Genomic DNA, 26,977 nt, shown 5'->3' with positions numbered 1-26,977 from the left:
AGTTATCCTATCCTATCCTAGGTCAGGTCTAAATTTATCAAATCAGGTTGAGGTCAGTTCAGGTTTGTTTCAGGTAAAATTCAGGTTGACCTGACCTGTTCCGAGCCTTAGTCGGCTGTTTTTCAAAGAATTCCTCACACCCTAACTCGTTTCGTCTTTAGTACAACCATTATGGTATAAGACGCTGATATATGCACGTCAGCTCTCGGTCTGTACGAACAGCTCTCGGTCTGTACGAACAGCTCTCGGTCTGTACGAACAGCTCTCGGTCTGTACGAACAGCTCTCGGTCTGTACGAACAGCTCTCGGTCTGTACGAACAGCTCTCGGTCTGTACGAACAGCTCTCGGTCTGTACGAACAGCTCTCGGTCTGTACGAACAGCTCTCGGTCTGTACGAACAGCTCTCGGTCTGTACGAACAGCTCTCGGTCTGTACGAACAGCTCTCGGTCTGTACGAACAGCTCTCGGTCTGTACGAACAGCTCTCGGTCTGTACGAACAGCTCTCGGTCTGTACGAACTCGAACCTGTAACTTTACTATCACTTCCGCTATCTCTCTTTCGTCTCACCATTATAAAACACTCACCATGTTGCAGATGAGGAAGGTGTACAGTCCGCAAGCATAATGCATGGATCGCATATCAACAGTGAAGCGTATTTATATTCAAGAAATGAACGCACACACACAGAGAGACATCCTTTGTTTCCATAATAATTATATTTTTTTATAATATTTCTGAAACATTATGCGGTGTGAATACATAAATCCATATTTGAATCTCAAAATAAAAACAAAAGAAAAATTTGGATGGCGCGGCGTGCAAACGAGAACAAAGCAACATTCCTCATGAGAGCCAGCCCACAACTGATTCGGCCGAATTTCCACGGAGATGTTTTGGTTTTCCAAATGGGGATGAGTGTTGCGCATAAAATATGGTTTGGATTGAAGAGTTTTGGAAAGTAATTTTTGTTTTGTTTTGTGTAGAAAATTAAAAAAAAAACAATCAGGCGACTGATCTCATAATTTATGGCGCCACGGCTGCTGCTGCTGCCGTCATCGAGTCCAAGCAAGCATTCTTCAACGCTTCCACCTGCTCTGGATTCAGCGTATCGTAACATGCTTTGAACAATTCTTGATCGGTCTCCAACTGCCTAACGATCTGTATCATTCGGACGCCTACTTCATGTTGCGGCTGAATCACGCAACTGTTGAATGCTTCGGCAATAATTTGCAGAATTCGCGGCAAATTCGAATTGTTAGCGCCAAGGACAGCAAGATGATTGGATTGAATTAAGTCGCATAAATAACCGTAAACGTGAGGTGCTTCGTCGCTATCTTCTACCACCGGCAGCCAAGAGAACCTAAAATCAGAGCGTACCGAGTTAAGTTGCATCGTTCGTCAATCCACACACACACACACACACAACTCACCATAGCATAATAATCTCGTCTATGTTCGGTATGGCTGAACCGTTGTATTTTAGGATTTTTGTGACGGCGGAAATTGCATTTTCGGTCGGATTTACGTTTTCGGGTTCGCGGCTCTTTGGTGCATGAACTACTTCAACTAGACGTGGAATGGTTTGGGCACAAGTTAAAGCGAATTGGTCACCAGCAAACTGTAAGTAGGGGAAATAAAACAACCGAAAAATCAGTGGCTCGAATCTCGAATTTCCATTAGTCATTTTACCTGAGCTATAACTCCGCACCCGTAAATAGCCGCTTGTCTTACCTCTGGAGAGGTATCTTTTGTATATTCTATAACTGGTTGCAGGAAAATGTTCTGATATTTGGCGCACATCGGACCGGTGTATTCTGCAAGAACGAGAATCGAATCAAAACAATTGTTTTTCTCGAGACTTACATAATCAAGTTCGGAATGGTGCAGGTACTTGTGTAATTCCGTGCGCCCTACATTCTTTAAGACTTTTCGTTGTTCCATGTTGTTTGCCAAGAAAAGTTGTGGAACAAAATTTTGTTCCGGAAAAAGGAAGATTGTTCTTCCAGCCAGAGAGGCTATTGACCTTCCGTGTCAAATATCTCCGAAACTGAAATATTTTTGGACAAATTTCTTCTGTTCTGGAACGTATGGTTCTGAACGTAGCTGGTTGACTATGATCCATGTCAAGGAACCTGAGAGATGGCCCGGGAAAGTCATCCTAATAAGGATTTTTGAAGTTTTTTCTAGATCAATAAAATACACGTTGGTATAATTTGGGATACTAGTTCCAGTGTTTCTTGCACAGACATTTCGTCTCTACTTCCCCTCTCCTTCATTTCTGTTCAAGAATTATGGGAAGTTCCACTGACGAATTTCCCTATTAAAATTACAATTTAAGAAAGCTTTTTCGTTTGACAAACAACTGTCGCTTGATGAAATTCATTTTGTGACTGATCAGGGAATCCTGACGTTCCTACTACTTCTTCGCTCTAGACACCTAGACATTTCTTACGTTTTCGGCCACTTTTTTCGGCTAACATTTTGACTTTTAACGAGTTTGAAGTCACCAAAGGTCAGTTCGTAAAAATAAGGGACGTCTTCATGGTCCACTGTCTTCCATATCCTAGAACTACAAAACGGCAGGGAATTCAGACGATTGTTCTGAATTCTGTCGATGGTTAAGATGACAGCAGGTCAGTTCGTAAGAAAAAACCAGAAGGGAACCAGAAGAATCGTCTGAATTGCCTGCAGTTCTAGGATAGGGAAGACAGTGGACCATGAAGCCGTCACTTATTTTGAGGAACTGACCTTCTGCGACTTCAAACTTATTAAAAGTCCAAATATTAGGCGGAAAAAAATGGTCAAAAACGTAAAGGAATGTCTAGTGTTGAGAGAGAAGAAGAAGTAGGAACATCAAGATCATTTTGGATCACAAAATCGTAAAAGGAAATTGCAATTCTATACGGAAAATCGCCAATAACATCCCAAAAGTGGAACTTTCCATAATCCTTGAACAGAAATGAAGGAGAGGGGAAGTAGAGACGAGATGACTGTGCAAAAAACAAATTGTAGCTGCGTGCCTTTCATTGATCTAGAAAAAAACTTCAAAAATCCTTCTTATGGATGACTTTCCCGGGCCATCTCTCAAGTTCCTTGACATGTATCATTGCCAACCAGCTGAATTCAGAAGTACTTGAATATAGCTTTTGAATGGCACCACTTTTATGAAAAATGGATAGGAAATAGTCAGTGAAAATGGCTTCAAAGTTGATGCATTTTCCGGGACACTTTTCGGTGGGAATACTAATACCGACTCCTCCAAAAAAAAGTTCTTCCACGAAATATAGGTAATGAGCCATACGTTCCAGAACAGAAGAAATTTTTCCAAAAGATACTTCAGTCTCGTAGATATTTGACTCGGAAGGTTTTCATTTGAATGGCTTTTCCGGCCGGAAAAACAATTCATTTTCTGGAACAAACTTCTCACAACTTCGGGCGCTAGGAGCCATTTTTTTCGGCACAAGGACCTGGACTAGGCACGAACCGCCACAATCCAAATTGCACACCAAAGAATACCAACCTATTACATCATCGAAAATGCATAATCCCCACTGGCGATCCGCCCATGGTCGCGACGGATCCAACAGCTTGATGAAATGCTGAATGACCTGATCGAAATGCGGCAGAAATGTAACGCCGTTCGTCAGAAACAGTGCATGGATAACGTCGGCAATTTTCGACAGTTGATAGGTATCATTATCGTCTTCTTCAGCCAATTTCTCTTCGACGCCATCATCGTAGTCCTCCTCGTTGCGGGCCAGTGCTCGTTTCTCCGCTTTTTGGAAATGGTCGTCCATGTACTTGGCTATGAGTCGTAACACTTCAGTCATATTTTCCGGTGATAGACAATTTGGGCCGAGTGTTTCTATGCTTTTAGCCAGCGAGTGCAGCAATTCGAAGAGAACTTCGCCTTCGGGTTCCGTGTCAATGGCTTTCAATAAGTCCGGACAAATGTACTGCCACATTCCTTCCAGATATGTTGGACCTTTGATTTTTGCACAGTCCAGTAAATATGGAAGTGATTCAGCTGCCGTGCGACGCACACCGTCATGGAAATAGAATTTCAGCATTGGAACCATTAGCTTGACCACTTCTTCGGCAAAATCGGCGAATCCGTCTTTCAATTCTCTCGCATAGCATACTAACATGTCACAAGCAGCCGCCTTGTCCTCCATACCAGCCGTTCGGATAGCGAAATTTTGCTGTTCTCCTAAATTAATGAACGACCAGTCTTCGTCCCCTTCAATGTCCTCCACTTCATCATTGTCCAGGAATGCTACTTCCGGTTTCATAGCAGCCGTTCGCATTACAGGACCCATAACCAACGGCAAATATTGTTCGAACTGTTTTCCCAATATTTTACACATACGTGCCCAAGCACTGATCAAATATGACGTCTGTGGATCGTCGTCGGGCAGATCGCCAACGGTTTGCGTTTCCAGCAACAATGTCATAATGCCATTTGCATCGGCCATGAACTTTTCCTGACCGACAGCCAGCCCAATCAAGCTAACGCATTCGATGGTTTTGCCGCGAAGCATACGCAGCTCTTCGCTGGTTGCATTCGTGATGATGTATTTGAGACATGGCATGAGACTGTCATAGTAGACGATGAATTCCTTTTCGCTGGTATCCGCAACGGATGCGATAGTAGTCACTACCTGGAAAATATGGATAATGGAAATTTGTAGAAAATAGTTTTTCAACGGGCTGCTTGAATAGACATTGGTGTGCGAATAACTATAGTGAACACTAACGGCGATTTTTACGAAAACAAAGAAACATTTCGTCAGCGCTTTTTAATGAACAGTGACATTGTCACGCTTTCCCATGGACAATTTTTAGGAAAACCTATTTTCACCAAGTTTCCACATTTTCTCGCTTTTCCTTAAAACATTTCAGGAAAATGTTTTTGAAAAAATTGGGAAAATCTCGTGGAAACTTTGGGAAAAAGGGGAAAAAAAGCTTTCGCCAAAAATATTTTCTGCTTACTCTTTGTGGTGAAAATAACTACTTTCGACCCGCACTGCAACAATTATTGTTTGCATGAGTGGATCAGCCGATAAAAAGGCTGGAAAAAATGTGACACTCATGGTAAGCCTAAGCCTCGGTTCGCCGGAACTGCTGGAATCGACCAAGAAAACCACCTTTTCGACCAATATTTCAGTATTTTCGTAATTTATCTTGATTCCTTCGATTTGAAGTGCATTGGAGAGTCTCCACTGGCGCTGAACGTGAGATGTAGTGCTCCTCTTCCACCAAAACGAATGTATGGTATTCAAAGACTATTCTAGTGCTATATTTGAATGTCTTATCATGTAGACTTTGTGGGTTTTGTTGTTGGTTGTATTTGGTCAGTGAGGTAAAATTGAAATCAAAATTTGGGTTTCTCTTTGCTACCTAACTACCGCATAAAACAAACAACAAAACCTACAATTTTACATCGAACGGCAAACAGACCTTCAAAAATTATGTAGTCTTTTACTGACTTAATTTAAGCAAGTTTAGCACGTCCGTGTTCGCACATCAGAGTAAGTTTTCAAAAATTTTCGTAACGTTCCGTTTGCGCTTTGCAAAAATTTAGTTATATTTTCGATTTAGTTGTATCCGTTTCCGTATTTCCTGAAGAGGTTTTTCTAAAATCCGAACGCTTTTGAGGATTTTTTTTGAAAATAGACCTCGCAACGACGAAACTATTTTTTAGCGACACTTTGTTTACATGCCCACATAGCCCTTATCTTGGCCCCAATAGTCTAAAACCACATTCGTTTAATTTTGAGATTCTTTCATTGGCTAGTAAACGTCCACCAGAAGTCGAAAAAGGGTGTTTTTTGTCGGTGATTTACTGCCGCTACAGGCCGTGAACATACATGTGTGTGAGTTCATTGGATAGGTATTGTCCAGGAGACGGGCAAGCACAGATATCTTACATGTCTTGCGCCATTGCTCGAAAATAACAAAAATAATGTTTTAGTCAAAGGCCGGAAATTTTGACGAACTTCAGTCCTCGTCAAAGTTCATCGAGGTTCCATCGATTCTGAGAAATTTTCCAGAGGTCATATTTTCGGCCGTTTATCATCAAATATTTTGAAGGTATTATTTGCCCCGGGAGTACTCGAACTCAGCTTTCCAACGAGCCCATACACGCCCGTGTCCTCGCCACCTTACGAAAATGAAATCCGGACTACGAAATCCCATTTTTCGACTTTTGGCCACTTACAACCAGCCAGGTATGAAGTATCAAAAATACCTGAGACTGGTTTTGGGGCCTAGGCACCAAGGCCTAACTAGGCATATATTTTAAAGTCTTTTGAGAATATCTCCGCCAAAATAAACAGATGCACTAGGGTCACGTACGCAATAGATAGAGCAAACGCTCAGACTGTTCTGACGGCTCATTTTTATTATTTTACAAAGTTACAGCACTAACGGATGTGTTACGAAAATATCGCAAAATTGGTCTGGCGTGATGCATTTAGTGCAAACAGGGAGCTTATTTAAATTACGTCGGTTAAAGACTACATAAGACATTCGAATGTAGCTCTGGCACAGGAATAGTCTTTGAACTACACGTTCTTTTGATAAAAGAGAAGCACCAAAGGAAATACCTTCCACGTTCAGCTCCACTGGACACTTCAAATTGAAGGAATCAAAACAAATAACGAAAATATTAAAATAATGGTCGAAACAGGTGATTTCTTGGTGCATTCCCGCAGCCCCTAGCCAATCCCAGATTCTGATGTTCCATCCAGCCAGGCCGAATAAGGATCAATGACATTCCAGGAATTAGAAATCGTTGTGAATGTGAAGCCTACAACTAACTACAGCAGAACTGATTGTATGTTGTTGTCAGGCCATGGTTGAAATGTGGCATTATCGTTTTTCTTCTTCGCCAATATTTACACAAGTGACATTTTCGACACAAAGACAACAAAAATTCCAAAATTTGAAGGAAGGTAAAATTGTGGGCAAAATTGACAAAAAAGAAAAAAAAAAGAAAAGAAAATTCATCGAACGTACCTGTTCCAGAACCATTTTCGTGCCCGTTTGCAGCAATTCGCTGAATTTGGTGTTCAGAATTTTGCCCAACTTTTGCATGATATTGTCCAAATATTTCGTCAAAATATTCTTCGGACAATCCTCGCTGAAATTCACCAATGCTGCACCAGCATGAGCCTGAACCCGCGGATTTTCTACATCATCCAACAGATGTAACAGTCCGGGAATCACCCGTTCGTGGAATTTCTTTTCGAATACGGGCGCAAAATCGGTAGACATTTGCCCAATGGCATTGCATGCAGCGTACCGAACGCGGGGATGCGGATCGTTCAAATATTCGATCACGCCACGCATCACATCGTCGAGCATCGCTTCCATTTGCTTGTGACAACCTTCACCGATCGCCGATACAGCCATCAGAGCGGCAAATCTTTGCTTCCAATCTTCATGCAGTAACATGCCCGGCAACGTGGCAATGATCAGCGGCAAAACCAATTTTCCGCCCAGGCCGCACGCCAGACGATCCAACGCTGATTCAGCTATGATATTGTTGTCATTCGTGTCATCTTCATCGACATCGTCCGACACCGACCAGGACGGATCGTCCTCCAAATCGGTCATCATTTGCAATATCATCGGGATCAGGATGGTGATGTACTTTTCGGCCTTGTTGCGGACCATGGCCGGTGCATTTTCGGCCAACGAAACCATCACCTCCAGTGCTAAGTGACGCCAACTATCTTCCGTCTCCTCATTGCTGAAGATCTTGATGCACATCTCGAACACATTTTCCAAATTCGATCGCAAGAATTTCGGACAACTTTCGGCCAATTCGACCAACAGCTTCAGCAGCGTTTGATCGTCCTCCTCGTGTACGCTGGCACCAATCACTTCGATAATTTGCGGCAACATCTCAGCAAAGGCTTTCAGTATGCTCGCGTCCTTTTCATGCGCCAGAATGAACGCTCCAATGGCCCGCACGGCTTGAACTCGTACCTCGGCCACCACATTCGGTTGGATAGACTGGTGTAACATTTGCTTGATCATGGTCAGATATTGGTTCTCCTGATTGCCGAAGATGCTGGGCACAGCAGCGAATATCCGCAATGCTGCCTCCTGCAATTCCGCATTCTGTGAATTGATGCATTGGAATAGGAATTGCAAAAGGTCCGGCCATTGATTGTTTCCATCATCGTCAATCAAATATCGGGCCACTTCTGCAACGACTTCGCATATTTTCCGCCGTAGATTTGCTTCAACGGGCTGCTGGACGGCCAACAAAATTTGCTGTCTCAACTGGGCTTGAGACTCGGGTGGTAGCTGTAAATAATCAATGTTTTGTGTGTGAACGACATGCGAATGGGGTACGAAAGATCCATGTACTTACAGCCGCATAGAAATCCTGAAAGTCTGTTGAAAAAAGGCGACGCAATAATACAGCAACCAGCTCTCGTGTTGCATTTGGCAGATTCGCATCGTGTAATGCGGTAAGTAAATTTGTTACTTTGACGTCGACGGGTATGTTGCTGTATGTTGCCTGGAAAGATTCACGGAAAAAGCAGACGTTTTATCAAATGATCCGAATGCAGAACAAAGTAAACAAAGAATTCAGTCGCAATAGTAAACAAAGAACTGACAAAAAATGCGAATGTCTGGTGTAGGACGCATCAAGGTGTTATTTTTTGGAGGGAATCCAAACACCAATGTTACAACTGGTATACAACCACTGCCACGACAATATCAATACCACAAAATCTGGTGCAAAAATTTGTCATCAACAATTAGTCATAATGACTGTGAAATCCAGTGCGATTCGATGAAACGTAAGTCTCCCACATCATTTCATTTCCCGATTAAAATTCAAATACAATGACGACATCGAGAGCACGTTGCAGCGCACAAAAAAGCTCAATTGCAGCACAATTGCACGACAAATTAGTCTTAAAATTCTTGTACGGAAATCGTTCGCCGTCGACAATTTATTTATTTACCTCAGCTTGATCACGCTCATCGTTTAAGTAGCTCAAAAGCGAATTTAAAATCTGGTAAAATTGATTCTGGTCGGCAGCCATTGCACGAAATATTTCGAAAAGAAATTCTAAAAAAATCGAACTGTCGCGTCAAATGGATATTGCTAGTCTAAATGTCAAATAAATTTTACTCTGTCTCTCGCGAGAGGCGCGAGGTTTCTTTGTGACAGTACTATGTTCACATAAAATTATCAAATCGAGTTACGTTCGCATAAAGAGTGGATTGCATGCCGTCCTGTCGTTAATAATTTGTCTCTTCCAAAACATTTGGAAATGTTTTAAGTGCGATTTAAGCGAGAGCTTTTTGTAAACGTTGGTCGTTATCGACTAGACTATAATGCGCAAAGAGAATCTCTCTAGCTGACTGCGCGAATTGGTCTTTAAGGCAGTCCTTCGTTTTGCTCAAAGCTGTAAACTTTGGGTAGGTCACGCATATACAGATACGCGAGTGACACACCACAGCTGACGATAAAATGACGGTTTTCATACAAAAATTCACATACTTTGATGATTCACGCGTAGTAGATTTAGCAGAAATGCAGTGTTCCCAAGAATCTAATAAAATAGCGATCTGCGTGCCATCTGCGTTTAGATGACATTTGAAGTGTCAAATGAAAAAGAAATTCTTGGGGGGTCAGTGTTTTCCAACGTAAGTTCTTCGTTCGGTTTTCCCATTGAAACATTTACTGGTCAGAACAGTCTATTTCAGGGACTAACGCACACTATTATACATTTCACATTTTACTTTTGTTTCGCTTTGCGTTTTTTGTTATCTTCACTCTTCAGTCCTAACTCAAAAGTGACACTTCGGCAATCGCACACAATTAAATATTTCGACCAATTTGCGCCTCATTTCGTCTTTCGTATACGACTATGAACAACCCGAGAGTTTTATTCTGAATTCCGTTTTGCCTCCGTGTACATGACAGTTGACATTTCATACAATAGAGCTGCTCTATTAGAGCATATTTGTTCAAATGATAACTGTCACGTACACGGAGGCAAAACGAATGACTGTGGGCGTGGGGCCACGCTTAGTGGTGGCATACGCAATCTTCTAAACTTAGCTCTTCAGCAATTTTTTGGACTACTGAACTGTCATGATGCATGTTTGCTCACAACAGAGTTTTGTAAAAACAAATTTGGACAGGCCCACCGTCATCCACAGAAGCAAATATAACCGACATTACCGCAACTTAAACAAATTTGTTCCTTAAAACTTCAAAGTGAGGTTGTGTTGACTTCTCTGTGGATGACGATTGACATTTTGAAAGGCCTTGGAAGAAACCGATTCGATAGGTGATCCCTGCTACATGATGAATAATTAATGAAGTCGATAATTTAAAGAACTATTTGAACTCGATCTGCTCTGTAGCGGCAATGAAAGTAGATAAGTAGGTATGGCCAGTCCATACAAGTCGGAGCACATACGGATTTGCATGGCGCCACCTCAAACGAACTCATTTCTAGTGGAAATTTGCACTAGAAATGAGTTCGTTTGAGGTGGCACCATGCAAATCCGTATGTGCTCCGGCTAGAACAAATTTGAACGTTTGACCATACCTATCTATTTACTTTCATTGTGTAGCGGTGGCTCCGAAATAAGAGAAATTAATAATGTCGCTCTGACGGCTCTGACAGAATGTACAATGTACGGAGCTCTCACATACACTGAACTGAAAGGATCGACCAAAACCTGTTTCTCGTTCGTTGCAGGTCAGTTCATTGGTTATTTATTATTCTTTTTACCCAACACGAGAGCAAACTATCTACGATTTGACATAGAAAGCCATTTTTTTCTGTGGACTCTTTTTTTGTTAAAAATCCAATCTTGGAGCTTAGAAATTTGGCTTTTACTGCATTTTTAAAGATGTTAAATGTTGGTTGAGTAAATCGATCGAAAAATATCATCACATTGAGGTGCGGACGGTGGTGAAAATAATCGCAAAGTTTTCATTTTTTTTTTCATCTTTCATTCGATCGGAGTGGTGTTCTGGCAGAAATATACTGCTCAATGAGAGTGTCGAAGCTATTTAGTTTTTTGTTTTGGTAATGGCGATCGTTTTTTTAATTTTTCAATTTTGTGCAACCCGATTTCTGTTGTAAATAATTGTAGTGTTTGTCAATTGCCTGGAAATCGATTACTGTATCGTCGTGGGTTTTTTTTTGTGGGACATAACAGTTAAAAGTGCTACTACACAGTGAACCGTTTTTTTTGCTCGTATAATGGCGTGCCTAAATACATTAAAATTGGAGATAAAAACTTTGGAGAAGATATTTACCAAAAATCACGAACGTTTTCGAATCTTAAATTCATCTGTTGACGAATTGACTTGCAGATTTGTTGGAAAAGGGGGAAAATTGTTTGACATCCACGCTAACATTACCGTAAGTGTTTTCCATATTTTTTCCTTCCTTCTTTCGATTTATTTTGTTTTGTGAGACATTCTCAGTTGGTGCATAGTGTATAGATCAATTACAAATGGGTGTTACAATATTGTTAAAACCTAAAGCTGAATGGCCTATGCATGAATATCAGCAATATTTTGTGGTTGATTGCAACGTCGTTTTATTGTATTTTGACGAGTCACACATTTTTTTTTGTATTCGTGTTCGACTTCACAATGTTTTTGTTCCCATGTCATTCCTTTGTGTTCGACGAAATCGATTCATCTTGTCGCCTTGACCATGCGTTTACCTTTTTTTAATCTTTATACAGAAACGTTTTTTTTTTCACATTATCCGTGAGAGTGCAACGCATTACGACTGGAAAGAAAAAAAAAATTCTGTATTTTACTGGACAAAATACATTTTGTTGCTGCATTGAGTTTAACATTACAGCAGAGATGTCTCGCCTATTTTGTCCCTGGACTAATTGAACTGCAAATTTTATTATTTTTTTTGTTGATAAAAACGTTTAAATTTAATTACGAGAATTTAGCGTAAGGGATTTCGTAAAAATATGCTTTGGGTACAGTTTCAGTGATTTTATTTAGATCCTCTTCATGGAATCCTGTTTTATTAAGCCAATCAGACATGCTCACGTGCATGTCAGTGTCCGTCCCCTATTCAGTGCCGGACAGGCTCAAAAAAGCCCTTTTTGGGCGTTGTATGAATAAATTTTTCAAAAGGCCCTTCGTTGCCGTTTATCCATACAAAAATCAAAATTCCCTCTGGGAATCGCCCGAACGCCAATTCTAAGACGAAAAATATTTGTTCGGACAATTTCGATTTTGGGTGCTACTAATCCTCACAAACGCTAAACAGGCTAATTTCAAAGCCAAATGAAGAATCAAATTTCTTTTTAAAAAAAAAGTTAATAGAAAAGTACGCCGTGCGTGACATGTTGAACTTTCCAACTGTGGCGATGTACGACAGACCTTTAAACACAAACATTCTAGTGCCCCCTCATTTGACATACTTTTTTTGTGGCATTCGGATTTACTTAAAGTCTATATGGTCAAAGTCACAAAGTATGGCTTATACTTCATACGGTCTCCTGCAAATTTCTATATACCCAATCAGTCAAAAAACGCTAAAGGGTGAAAGTGACGCAAGTCCTTGTGTCTACTTACAAAATTACTGATATCGCTGCGGGTGACAGTAATTGGTTATGTGTGGGGTGTTTCAGGCATCCCACATGTGGAATTTATTTAATTCGACTTCGTACGGGGCTGTCGTGTCAACACTACTGTAAGAAATTTTAGAGAGATAGTGTGGGATAAGTGTAAATGGAGAAGAAAAGAAAGAAAAGGCTCTCAAAACGATCTCGAACGGGTCTGTTTTTTAATTTGACTGCGCTTTCTAAAAAATTGCGGGTCAATCGTCACTCTCGCGTCACTCTCCCTTAGTGGTATCAGTTATTTTGTAAGTAGACACAAGGACTTGCGTCACTTTCACCCTTCAGGGTTTTGTTTCGACTGATATTAGTTCTTTTGGAAGTTTTGGGGTTGATCGCAATTGCTTTAATGTTTATAATTAGTACTGGAGCATTGGCTTTACTAGATTTTTCGGTTATGGACCGAAAAATCTAGTAAAGCCTATGCTCCAGTATTTTACTATCACGGTCAAGTAAAAGTTAGAACAGACTACAAATAGTCGAAGCTGACAAGAAGATTTTTATAATTAGTAACTTTACTAGGCAGTTAAAAATAGCAATTAGCAACAACTTCCATGGTCAAAAGTGTTCCCCACAACTTCCTGTACAACATTTTGCGTAAATATGCTCCTTAAAATATTGTGGAAAATTTTTTAGTAGAGGTAGAGGACCACGCCGCTAACGTGCGGGTATGATTTCTACGACGCATATTTTTTCTAAAAAGATTTTATTGCAAAAGGTATCAGGTAGAGGTTTCACTAAAAAGTGTATATTGCAATACGTTTACGCATGCATGCGGGGCTCTATTAAATTTTAAGTAATTTCGTATTTTAAGATGTGCATTTCGTCGGGGCTATGTAAATTTCCAGTAAGACTGAAATGCGGATAATTCAATTTGTTGTTTATTACAAGCCCTTGTTTAAAACGATCCCAACACGGAAAGAAGTCTTATGTTTGTCACAACAATAATTTAGGGATACAAAGTCCTTTGTTACCTTTGTACGAAATGCATCTGATATTATGCGTTTCTTACAAACGATGGAAATCTCAGAACGCTGGTGGAAAACTAGCGGGATCACGGGAGTGACAGCCCCGGCAAGCCCTTACTGTTGTCGACGTATTTGATATGATGTTGAACTAAGAACTTGGAAATTTTTACTTCCAAAACGGGAAGCTTTACACTTTTTTTTTGCTTCCGGAAAGAAAACATTTTTTCCACCAGCGTCTCAGATATGTTTCACATAAACGAGGGTTGTACGATTCTTGGTAAATGTTACTGTCCAAGGGAAGGAATTTGATATTTCTTATTCAGATGAGTAAAAGTGTCCGAGGACTTTAGCCCGAGGTACTTTTACTCATCGTGATACGAAATTTTTATTTTTTTTTATTTTTTCACGTTTAATGACCAACTAACAGGCCGTAGCCCAATAACAAGTCAGTCAGATTATTTCCCGAGTGTAGTATAACGTTTTCCTTATTACGAAAGAGGGAAAGACTTTTCCCTAGGGACGGAATGTCCATTTTCCCTCCCTAGTAAAGGAAATATTTTCTTGTGCATTTCTTCCTTCTTTTATTTTTTGGATGAATGCGACCCCTAAGGGATGAAGGTGACGCAAGTCCTTGTGTCTTAACTTAAAAAATAACTGATATCGTGGAAGGTAGCCATGCACAAAAATTTTAGCGACAAAAATTTGAAAGAAATGGCATTCGAGTCGTAGGCTATGGTTCGAATATCTGCACCACAAAAACGACTTCGTTTTTTTGTTTGTAACACAAACCCGAGTAAAACCGAGTAACCCAAGTGCAAATAGATTGTCAAATGAAATGTATCAAAGTTCTCTGTGGTCACGCTTTTCAAATGAGACACTTCCTTGCACACAAGTCAAGAAAAATTTTTCATAAAAAAATACCATAAAGTCGCACCCGCATGTAAAAAATCTCTGACTGAATGGATCCTTTTACGAAATTTCCTCGGAAATTTCTAAACCTATAATAAACAACGGAAGAATTGTCGTCCTGTGCCGGCACTGTATTTAAAGGTGTTTACCTTAGAGCGAATCTGAACCACCGACCTCCTGATCTCCAGTCCACGATCTTACCAACTGTTCAGTAGTACAAATAGAGAAGGCTTACTGTTGAATCTTCAATAGACGATCTCATTTTACTTGCATGCCCACTTCGATTCGTCCTTATTGCGAGTGGAAACATCCTCCCACTTATGTCCATAAAAATACCAAATATCGAACGTATCACATGCTTGAGTCGATGCACCATTTGCTTTATCGTTGGACACCATTTTCCTCTTCGATGCCGATGACTTATTTGATTCTTCTCCTTCCAACGACCAATTTATGCTACCGACGACCAATTTCCCACAATTCTTTTCGTACCAATCCAGTGTTGACGATTGTCGTACCAATCCAGTGTTAATGATTGTCGTACCTCCCACATTCGTTACTTCAACGATCAATTTTTACTGCCGAAGATGACCAATTTGATTTGTCTGCAAACCACCCTGAATTTTACTGCTGGCCAAATTCTTCTTCTGCTGACGATTATTTGATTTTCTCCAATTCTTGCTCCGTTGACATAATCTGTGCACGCAGTGTAGTCCAATTCGAAAAGCCAAGACGCAAGCTATGAAGTCTTCTGTCTTCATGCACTGTGGCAGAGGTCTGCAAGGTTAACTGTTTCACTCGATTTTTTCTGGTTTTATAAAGTACTAGTAAAATATGGTATAAAATTAAACCGAATAAAAACGGTTAAATAGGACACCATGAATTTTCTGGTCATCGATAAAACCATCGCTTTTTATGGTATTCGTAACTACTACGGAAAATTATAGTTAAAATTAGTACCATCTTTTTTTCCGTTAGTTTCCCAAAAAATAGTAAAATTACACGTTTCTCATCAAATTACGACGATTTGCGAAAGTTTTATTCTAAACTAAAAATTTGTGGACGTATTTTGTACCATTTTCGTTCTAGTTAACTGAAACACCAGAAAATTTGCAGTAATTAATTTAACCAAATATTTTATGGTTTAAATTTAAACTACAAATATTGTTAGTTATGATTGAAACCATTTTCTGTTTGAAAAAAAGCAGTGAAACAGTTAACCTTGCAGACCTCTGCACTGTGCATTGCACAGCCCAATTCGTAGCCAATGACCGAAATCAATTTGATTTTCTCCAAAAAACAAAATCGCCCAAAAAGTCCTACCGGGGGTGCCAAATGTTGAATCTCCAACAGACGATCTGGCTACCAGTCAGATCTTTAGATATATACTTAGGTCGTTTCTCCTCTTTTCTGCAAAGTCTGCAGCGATATCTTGTACATCGCTATATTTATAGGGAGACAATCGAAAGTTGTTATCGTAATTTGACGCGATAACGTCGTATCTTGTTTCTTAATTGACTCATCTCTTCTGCTACGCAGTATAGTTTGCTCATTTCATATTCTTTTTCAAAGATATTTGAAAGTTTTAGTTGACGAATTTAAGGACTGTGGGTTCGAGCCCAGACGTATCCGATCTGTTTTTGCTTTTGCGAATTTTTTGCATAGCTTCAATATTAGAACAATATCAACCGTAAACGACAGCAAAATGAGTAGTCTCCTTCTTTCTTCTTCTTTTTCAGCCTGTTTCTATCCACTGCTGGATGTGGGCCTCTCCAACTTCTTTCTACGATCCATTGCCATTTGCTGCCAGTTTGTACCTGCAATATTCTTAATTCCGTTTGTCCATCTCTCTGGTGGTCTACCTATAGCTCGTCTTTTATATGATCGCCCAGTTCATGATCTTTTTGGTCCAACGTTCGTCTGTCCATCTTGCAATATGTTCCGCCCAGCTCCATTTCAGAGATGCTATTCTTTCCATGACATCAACGACCCGGTTTGTTGTCGAATCCATTGATTCGTCATTCTGTCTCTGAGTGTTATTCCGAGCATACTCCGTTCCATGGCTCTTTGTGTCACTCTCAATTTATCTTCGGATGATTTCGTTAAAGTTAACGTTTCCGCTCCATAAGTGAGCACTGGAAGGACACAAGTGTCGAAAACTTTGCGTTTCAGACTATTATTCATTTTGCTTTTGAAAATTAGTCTGAGTTTTCCGAACGCTGCCCATGCAAGACCAATCCTACGTCTTATTTCTGCAGTTTGGTTGTCCAGACCTAACTTCAGTTTATGTCCTAGATATACATAGCTGTCGACTCGTTCAATGACAATGTAACCAATTTTGATTTCTCTATCGTCCCCGATGTTGGTCATGACTTTTGTTTTCGATAAGTTTATCTTGAGGCCAACTTTGCTTGCCGCTTCACTTAACTGTTGTAGCATAAGCTGAGCCTGGCCTAGATCCGCTGCTATCGGTACAATGTCATCAGCGATGCGGAGATTGCTCAGGTACTCTCCATTTATCTTTATTCCCATTTTACTCCAGTTTAACTTCTTAAAAATACTCTGTAGAATCGCCGTGAATAATTTCGGTGAAATGGTGTCGCCCTGCCTTACACCTCGGCCAATTCTGAATTTCTCCGTGCTCTTATGAAGCTTTATACATGAAGTAGCATTTTTGTACACATATCTAATTGTGTTGGAGTACCTTGAGTCTACTCTACATTCGTCGGATGCGTCCAATATCGACCATGTTTCCACTGAATCGAAAGCTTTTTCGAAGTCTATGAATAGCAAGACTATGTCGATGTTGTATTCACGACACTTCTCAATAAGCGTTCTCATCACCTGCAAATGGTCGTTTGTGCTGAAACCAGATCTGAAAGCAGCTTGTTCAAAAGGTTGGTAGAAGTCGAACTTGTTAGTGTTCCTCTTCGTAATGATTTTCATAAACAACTTGTAGAGTGTTGACTATAGGCTTATGGGTCGGTAATTTTCCAGCTTTGTTATGTCTCCTTTTTTATGCAGCAATGTAATTACCGCATTTTCCCAGGCTTCTGGTACTTCTTCCCATTGGAGACATTGATTAAACAACGCCGTGATTGCCTTTAATAAGGAGTCTCCACCTAGGTTAATGGCTTCCACTGGAACACCATCTTCTCCGGGAGACTTTTTGTTTTTCATCTCGGCTACTGCGGCCTTGACTTCATCAACAGTTATGTCGGGCATATCCTCCGATCCCACGTTTCTTATTATTGGTCTATCTTCGGTTTCTTCCGTTGGACTCTGTCTTGCTGAAGAAAACAAATTCTCATAAAATTCTGTTGCAATATTTAATATCGCATTTCGATCGGTTTGGATCGTTCCTGTTTTGTCTCGTAATTTGAAGATTTATTTTTTTCCGTTTGTCATTTTTCTCCGTAGGACTTTCATATTGCAGTTAGCTTCAATTATGTTTTGAGCCTTTTTTGAACTAGTTGTGACCTTTGAAATCTGGTATTTAACGTGACTCTTGCACGAACCATTCGGTGATCACTACCTGTTGAAAAATTGTTTAGGACCGTAACGTTCTTAACGGTTGACTTACAGCCAGTTATGATGTAATCGATCTCATTTTTCGTTACACCATCTGCACTAGCCCAAGTCCATTTCCGTTGAGGCTTTCCTGCAAAAAATGAATTCATTACGTACAAATTGTGTTGCTGTAGGAAGTTGAGTAAAATATTTCCACGCTCATTTCTTTGGTCGTTGCTAAAACTACCAATAGAAACTTCGGAGTCTTCTTCTCGTTTTCCCAGCTTCGCATTGAAATCACCGATTAGATATTGGTAATGTGATGGGTTTTCGTCCAGAGCTTTCTCGACTCTTCATAGAATCTTTTTACTTCTTTGTCATCATGGGTGCAAGTAGTCTCCGCTTACCCCGAACCCTCAACCACCGTGGTCGACGCACGAAAATGTGTTTCAAAAAAAGAAGTGGCACAAAAGAAAAGTTTGTGGTGTGAACGGATCTGCGTTTATTGCAAAAGAGTGACTTTCTTACTTAGCAACGTTTGTCACCCCAAGCGGGTTTTGGCTGACTCTACTAACTTCCTACACTCGTAGGACTTCTCAAATCCGCGACCCCCAAGGATCTAGTATCATCGACCACACAGTCTATCCATGTCTTCCGTGGTCGCCCTCTCGGTCTTCTTCTTCTTCTTCTTCTTTTTCAGCCTGTTTCTATCCACTGCTGGATGTAGGCCTCTCCAACTTCTTTCCATTTCGTACGATCCATTGCCATTTGCTGCCAGTTTGTACCTGCAATATTCTTAATTCCGTTTGTCCATCTCTCTGGTGGTCGACCTCTCGGTCTACGTCCTACAAATTTCCTGTGGAGGGATCTTCAACCATCGGACCATACTGGTCCACTCGATATCGATCTTAAGATTCTTCTTTCAAAGCAGTTCAGCATCTGCTCTTGTTTGGATGTCATGGACCACGTCTCACAACCATACATGATGATGGGTCGAGCTACTGTTGAGTCGGAGTTTTGTTGCATGGGATACAAGTGAGCTTTTGAACAGGTGATTCAGTGCGTGCATAGAAGCTTTTGCTTCCTTGAGTAATTCTCATTTTGATCTCCTCCTCTATATCACTGGTTACGTTTAATGTACGTATCCATGGTCACGTTTTGCCCGAGTTTTGAGATTTGACGAGATCCTTGACTGCGCTCCAATGTCAGATATTTGGTTTTCTCTTCGTTTACCACAAGTCCAACTTTACACGCTTCTTTTTCCATTTCTATGAAAGGGTTCCTTGACTGCTAGTGTCCCACTTCCTATTAGGTCAGCATCGTCAGCGAAAGCCGTTAGCTGATTACTCGTATAGAAGATGGTGCCAGCCCAGTTTATTGACATGGCTCTCACTACTTTCTCAAGCGCCAAGTTAAACAAGAGTTGAGAGCGTGTCACCTTGCCTGTTTCAATAGAGAAGGCATAGTGAATCAAGTACTTCCGACATTGCAACACCGTTTTATTGACGATTTTTCCTTTTGTTTTGTTTAGGAAACATATCCCTCAACACCACCAGTTTGGTTCGCAGAGAGCGAAGAGACCAGCGTAACAAATGCAGTTCAAATATTAAGCAATACAAATGGGCGTGATAACCACGTCATCAATCAGGTTGGTTTCGCATAAGATATTCGATTTTTCTGTAAAAATGTTTCTGTTAAATTCGGATCGATATGGGAAATTCCATTAAAATCCAAAACGAAATGGTTCCCCCCGATTAACAGCTGTGTTTGGACGTCTCTTATCCAAATACTCTTCTACCGGGAAACATTGTCGTTCCACCGATCGATTCCTAACCACATTTTGTGTGCCTTCCCGTCTAGGTTGAAATACTTCTCCGTGAACTGTGCCGCCTACATAATGTGCCCTTGCCGCCCGATTTAGATAATTTGACAATGTCTTTGCAAATGCCTGTCGGCGAAATGCTCGTTTGCAATGATTATTCGAATGATGTCGATTCGGATCAAGAGGAGGATGCGGCCAACGAGAGTGAACAGGACAGTGAAAATGACGAAGACCTGCCGTTGGAAATGGATGAGGGACGGAATGTTAGCAGTGTGAGTGTTAAATCGATGACTGGGAGCAACGAAACTGCGAATTGACTAATTGACTGAACAATTTTGCTTTGTGTTACAGAAAGAAGACATGGATGTCGAACATTTAGCCACTCTGGAAAGATTTCGCCAAAGCCATCGCCAAGATCATTTGAAGGTTTGTGGCCCGACTGGGGATTTTTCGTAGTCTTGTGGAAACTTCCATAGCTTCAATGTTCTCATCTCCTATATTCCTCCATTACAGGGTTCTATATCCGGTTCGATTCAAGCAACCGATCGCCTTATGAAAGAGCTGCGGGATATCTGGCGATCGGAGTCGTTCAAGAAAAACATGTACTCCGTCGAGCCCGTCAACGATTCACTGTACGAATGGAACATTCGTTTGATGTCGGTCGATCCGGATAGTCCATTGCATCACGATTTAGTTGTATTGAAGGAAAAGGAGGGCAAAGAAGGCATTTTATTGAATGTAACATTTAAGGACACCTATCCATTTGAGCCGCCATTCGTACGCGTTGTGCATCCGGTCATATCGGGTATGTGAGCGATAACGTGTTGATGCGGACACATAATTTGCGTTCGAAAATTTTGATCCCCCCGTTCTCTGTGCTGTTTTAGGTGGATATGTTCTGGTGGGCGGTGCCATTTGTATGGAATTATTAACGAAACAAGGATGGAGCTCGGCGTACACAGTTGAAGCAGTCATTATGCAAATTGCCGCTACACTAGTCAAAGGGAAAGCTCGTATACAGTTTGGACCAACTAAGGTTTGTGTTTGGTCTCTTTCATCTATTTCGCCTGAAATCCGGCTGACGCGACGCGTACAATAGAAATTTGATTCCATTCCTTTGTGTATATTGATGGAGGATGATGTGAGTAGTGCCGTAGTGCATGCATGAACCGATCGTGAACTGTGATGGTTCGTCCGGTGTATGAATAGTTTGTCAAATTTTGATAGAGTTCCGCTGTCATATACACCACCGATCTTATCTTCCATTGTAGACCATTCATACACCGTATTGGCCGTAATATGTCTTTAACGATCGATTCTAATGACTCTCCAACGTCCTCCAGATACACTAAAGAATAGACTTTGTCCGACATTTGTTTCTAATTGGCTTTTCCGCTTCGATTTTAGGTGTTAACAACTCAAGGTCAATACAGTCTAGCCAGAGCACAGCAGAGCTTTAAATCTCTTGTGCAAATTCACGAGAAAAATGGTAAGTTTTGAAGACGAGATTTTGAATTTCAAATCGTTAAAAATCGGTTCGAGAAAGGCACGCACGGAAAGTCGATGGTATCCTAGATGTCTGAATTAATTTGCCGCAATTGAATAATGTCGGCGGAAATTCGGGAATATCATCAATACCAGAATAGGGCAGCGAAGTAGGGTGGATCGATTTAAAAATTTTTATTTTGATCCAAAAAGCACATAGTCTTCTATAACCGGCCGAGTCCCTTCATCAATTTTCCTAGAAAAGATTTTATTTTTAATTTTACGTTTTTTGTCGACATTTTATGACCATCAGATCATCGTACCCAGCGGCACCTCTCTCAAAATGAATATTTAAAAAAAATCTATTTTCCGAAAAATGATCAGGGGACTCGGCCGATGGAACACTTTGTCGTTTTTGGATTAAAATTGATTCACCCTTCTGAGAAGTCGATTAAAAGTGACGAAAAAGACGACAAATGGCCTCAACCGGATATTGAGAAATACTGGTTATAGTTGTCCAATTTCACTTGGTGAGAGAGTTCGTGCAGATCAGTCACTGACGTTAACTAGCTATGGTTATGCTATATCCAACGTGAAAAATGTTTGCTCAGGAAATGTTGAATGTTAGTGCTTTTACTGGGAGGTGACGCAAGTGAACTTACATAACAGAAACCCTTAAGAGTCATATCGCCAAGACTTCAGGCGATTGTAGAACAAGCGGTCTCCGATTTTAATGAGCCATAGCTCGTTGGACTCGTCTTTCAATTCTAGCAAACACGTATCTTTCACTTTTTCGAAAAAAAAATATTTTCTGTGAAAAGTGTTCAAAAGTAGAGAGCCGAGAGGGTACCGAGAACAGTTTTTCGGCAATAACTCAAGCAAAAATTATTTTTCATATCACGGACTAAAAGTCTTTTTTAGCGAACTCGATTCCAGACCTCGCCTTCGGCTCTGTCTGCAAAACCTCTCACACGCTAAAAAAGACTTTTAGTCGTTGGTACGAAATGTACTATTAAATTAAAGTATACGCACCGCTTGGTGCGAGTAGATCCACGATAGTTATGACTAAAAATATAGCGAATGTTCGGAGAGTCCGCCTTCCCTGCAGCTTCGATGTTTCACAAAACATGAGTATGGAGTGTTGTAGCTGGCTTCACCCACTATCGCTCCACATATAAATGAGCCCAGTACTTTTGTGCTGCAAGCCTACAGTCTTGGAAAAAAAGTTGGTGCCAAAATGCAAATTTTTTCCTTCTTTTTGAGGGCCGGAACAGCATCTGGAACGGTACTACGGCAATAATTTTTTATCGTGTATCGTGTTTATCGTGTTTCTTTTACCTTATTAATAGAAAAACGCTTCGCTATGTCGCGAATATATGTCGTTACAACTTACAGCTGATCTAGTGTTAGTAATATCAAGAGAAAAGTTATTAAATTTTTCCCGGCTTCCCGGCGGATTTTAGTCAAATAAAGTGTTATTGCATGATCTCAAGACTCCGGAACAACAGTTAGTTTTTTATTTGGACCAATATTTGCTATGGGATGGGAGTTTGGTAAAATAATATGACCAAGAGCAAATGGTTTTCTAAGCGTCTATCACGCAGCAAATATTGGTCCGATTGAGAAATTAGTTAATGTTCCGGAGTCCTGAGGTCCTGTGCTTATACGCTAACACTTTATTTGACTAAAATCCTCCGACAATTTTTTTTGAAATTTTCTCTTGAAATTACAACACTGGATGGATATGTTGTAACGATCTATATTCGCGACATAGCGAAGCGTATAAGGTAAAAGAATAGTAGACGATAAGAAATCACTGCCGTAGTACCATTCCAATTGCTGTTCAAGCTGTAGAGTCCTCAAAAAGAAGGAAAAAATCTTCATTTTGGCATCAACTTTTCTTTCCAAGACTTCTGTAGGCTTGCAGCACAAAAGTACTGGGCTCATTTATATGTGGAACGATAGTGGGTGAGGCCAGCTACAACACCCTATACTCAGTTCCGTGGAACATCCAAGCTGCAGGGAAGGCAGGGAAGTAGGAAAATATGCAGTCTTGTTTTCTTTCTCGTATGTATGCAAACCCGACTTTCTTCAAAAATAAATGTTTTGTGTCGACTCGTCAATACCTTTCATTTGGTAGCACACACGATTTTTCAGCGAAAACATCCAGAGATATTTCTCGAATGACTAGTGATAAATAGGTAAAACAAAACAAAATCACTGTTCCGGGAACTTGACTTCAAACTTTTCAAAGGAAATAGCTAACAGTAGCTATTGGCGAGAAAGCAAGGAAAAGTGCATATTTTCCTACTTTTCCTGTTTTCCCACACATTCCAGAATTCTAAAGCTTCGACTCCTTTGCACTCTGTGTCAATCTTCAAGTGCCCGTTCCTTTAGGATGAATGGTATTGTTATTCATTCACCATACTGGTGAAATTTTTTTTTGAATCGGACACACCATTTTGTTTCCGGACGTTTATGGTGCTATCGATAGGGAATTTCAAGGTGATCATTTCGTAGAAGAAGTTTTTTTTTAAACGACCTCTCCGACTCGGGCGACTCTGAGAAAATTCGAAAATTTCAAAATCATGACTTTTTCAGAAAATTTTTCCCCGAAATGAAACGACCCGGCCGGTTTTGATCTAGTGGTAGTTTGAAGAGAATTGACAGACAATTCTAATAAAAGTATCGTCGGGTCAAAAGGTTGTAGCTGTGAGTCAAGGTGAGGCGTCAAATAATTGCTATATACTGGTTGTCTCTGATCTACCGAACAATTATATGCACTCACAAGAAATTTAACATTTTCACTTTGGGAATTTGGACAACTTTCACTGATTTTTTCGCCATCGGAAAGCTTTCTGGTCATGTCTAGCTCATCCACTGCTGGATAGAGCTTCAGTTGCTACCATATCTCATAGCCTGAGACCGCACTTTTCCAAAAATACCATACTTGCCCTATTCGCTATCTGGCTTGTATTCTTTACGATGTCAAATATGTGGTTAAGTCGACCTACTCGAAAGAATTTTGAGGCAGTTTTTCATTTCCAATTTTAACCGAAAAAAAGTTACAAATTATGTCAAATAAGGTGGTTATGGACTCATTTAATGAAATTACACGCAAGGTGATACATCCTAAAGGAACGGGCACTTGAAGACAGATGATAAATTGAAAATTTCGTCGTAGAGTGACCTTGCTGCAAGCAAAATGTCGTAACAGATACTTGTTGTGAGACTGGAATGGCAAAAGTGGTATGGTTGTAAAGCTAAGACGGCAGCCTGATCAGACATAACTGTTTTGTTGCAGGCAGGGTCAATCTGTGTATTACAGAGGAGTCCAAGTTTTGCCGAGGATGGTGAAAATAAACTTTTTTTAAATTTTGTACAATTCAGATGACACCATTCACGGTGTCTAATAGAGCATGCAATCCTCTACCAATCTCGCCATTCAAAGAGTTTCAAACTCTCTTCGTCTTGGACATATCATCATTCAAAAATGTCGAATTTTCGACTCTAGCCGGCCAGGTGGCCAGGTTGTCGAAGCCATTTTAACACGAATTAGCTTAGAATTAGTCCCTCTTTCCGTTTCGATAACAATTTGCATTCAAATTGACTTGTGGGTTCCGGGCGGCCATGTATGCCAACCGGACCCGGAAACTAAATACAGTTTTGTGTAGTACTCGAGTCCCTCAACAAGAACTCGAAGAGAAATGAGAAATGAAAAGTGCTGAGAGTCTATTTAAATTTTGTTTTGCTCCCACCGGTGAGGTATAATATTTGATTGCATTTAATTTCCAGGTTGGTTCACACCCCCAAAAGAAGACGGCTAATGGTTCTCAGCTACTCAACACACTATTCTATATTATGTATGTCGACAATGCGTTTAATATTTATCGATTTATTCTACTCTGTTCTGCGAATCTTTCTCTAGTTACAACTTTGCGAAGAAAAATAAAAAAATTACAAAAACAACAAACAACAAAAGGGAAAAAACTCAGATTGATTTTTTACGTGTAACTGATGGACATTTTTGTTACAAATTTTGTGTCTTTCGAAATGATTTTGTCATTTATCTGGGAGCTACTATTTTACTTTAGTTGTTTTCGTTGTTTTAATAGTTAAACTGAATTTTAAACCGTGGAAAACCGTATGCATTTTATAAGCTCTGCTCCATAGACAACCTTTATGAAATAAATGAGAGAGAAAGAAAACACGTTGAAAAGTTAACTGAAGAGCAGCAAGATCGCGTACAGCAATTATTCGTCAACATTCACTAGTGAATTTTTGACAGAGAGAGAGAGAGAGAGAAAGAAAAAAAAAATAGTGAAGTTTGACAGTTGTCACTTAACGAACAACAATTGCTGTACGTGCCCTAATGAAACAAACAAACAAAAAAAACAAGAATTCTTCGACAAAAAATTATATGTTAGTAAGGATACAACTAGTGTAAATTGAGTGTATATAATTAAGTTTACTCAATAGATAAGTTTAAATGAAGTAAAAAATTAAAATTGAAAATTAATGACATTCGATTAAAATTTGGACATTGATGATTGTCAACAAAAACAAAACAAATGTTATTCGACCGACAGCGATCACGCGTGTATTACTCCCTCATTTGGTTACGATTTAACAAATAGCATGTTACTTGACCTATAACACGAAAAATGTTTGCTTCACCAATAATTGATTTTGAGCGGTAGTGACAATTTGATATAGGATACGCCTAGTCAGCTTTCATCGTAGGAAGCACGAATTGGTGTCGAATTCTAGGTGTAAGGCCTTAAGATTTAATTTTTTTTTTAATAAAATCTCAATTGGTCCTAGTGATCAAGGTTTATTTAGGTTTTATTCTGACAATTCCAAAAAATAAATTTCGGACAAAATTGCCGAATTCGCTTTCGATTCCGTTCAATTCCTTTCGATTTCTTTCAATTCATTTCCATTCCCATTGTATCCTGTCAATTCCTTTCAATTCCTGTCAATTTCATTTAATTATCTCAATTACCGGATCAATTCATCTGATTACCGGATTAGCTCTATTTCCGTTCAATTGCTTTCAATGTCTATAGGTGCTTCCTGTCAATTTCTTTCAATTCCCTTTAATTGCTTTCAGTTGCGTTAATTATCGGTTACTCCGGCAATTCCAAGCAGGGTGTGTAATCAATTACCCGAGTAGTTTCCCCCTCAGGACTCTCCGAATTGAAATTCCAACTAATTATCACTGAATGAGGTACAGCCTTCAGACGCTTCAAATAAAATCGGCGATAAAAACACTAAAATGTTGACGAAACATTTCTTTTAAAAAATGCAGTCAGAGGAAGTGAAATTTTAGCAGGAATTTTCGTCAGCTGTTTTTCAGCTGATCCACACAAAAAATCCCAACTGTTTATACGGTTGAAGCTGCTACACACACGCGCGTGGTAGTGGTAAAACCGTATAATTACGTATAAACGAACTTGATTATTTATGTGGGCCAGTTGAAACACAGCTGACGAAAATTCATGCTGAAATTTCATTGCCTTTGACTGTAAAGAATGTTTCGGAAATTTGTTCGGAATTTTTCAACAACTTTAGTAAGTTCTTGAGTGAAATTCGGTGAAATAATTGTCAATATTAGGCCCTGCTTCGTACAC

At 40.0% G+C, this 26,977-nt stretch overlaps 2 protein-coding genes and 1 long non-coding RNA gene across 3 annotated transcripts; 1 reads left to right on the top strand and 2 right to left on the bottom strand.

Annotated features, from left to right (window-relative positions):
- Nucleotides 1-696: 696 nt before the first annotated feature.
- LOC119083026 lies at nt 697-22,747 on the bottom strand. The gene is made up of 3 exons (XR_005088772.1): nt 22,738-22,747; nt 13,798-13,803; nt 697-1,017 (listed from the first exon to the last, which is right to left on the bottom strand). It is a non-coding gene; the product is annotated as an uncharacterized LOC119083026 (long non-coding RNA).
- On the bottom strand, nt 699-9,164 carry LOC119083010 (importin-5). The gene is made up of 7 exons (XM_037192644.1): nt 8,993-9,164; nt 8,389-8,538; nt 7,023-8,321; nt 3,523-4,663; nt 1,692-1,816; nt 1,433-1,620; nt 699-1,362 (listed from the first exon to the last, which is right to left on the bottom strand). Exons 1-7 carry the CDS (start codon nt 9,071-9,073, stop codon nt 1,026-1,028), a joined length of 3,321 nt encoding a protein of 1,106 aa, XP_037048539.1. The 5' UTR covers nt 9,074-9,164; the 3' UTR covers nt 699-1,025.
- LOC119083019 (ubiquitin-conjugating enzyme E2 Q2) lies at nt 10,697-25,838 on the top strand. Its single transcript, XM_037192657.1, has 8 exons — nt 10,697-11,419; nt 19,569-19,685; nt 19,898-20,131; nt 20,211-20,285; nt 20,373-20,664; nt 20,747-20,895; nt 21,267-21,348; nt 25,140-25,838. Exons 1-8 carry the CDS (start codon nt 11,258-11,260, stop codon nt 25,169-25,171), a joined length of 1,143 nt encoding a protein of 380 aa, XP_037048552.1. The 5' UTR covers nt 10,697-11,257; the 3' UTR covers nt 25,172-25,838.
- The last annotated feature ends 1,139 nt before the right edge of the window (nt 25,839-26,977 follow it).

This window comes from Bradysia coprophila, unplaced genomic scaffold (assembly GCF_014529535.1).
Source record: "Bradysia coprophila strain Holo2 unplaced genomic scaffold, BU_Bcop_v1 contig_538, whole genome shotgun sequence".
In the NCBI taxonomy this organism is placed as follows: domain Eukaryota; kingdom Metazoa; phylum Arthropoda; class Insecta; order Diptera; family Sciaridae; genus Bradysia; species Bradysia coprophila.
The sequence above is the reverse complement of the archived record's forward strand: the minus strand, read 5'-3'. Positions and strand labels throughout refer to the sequence as shown.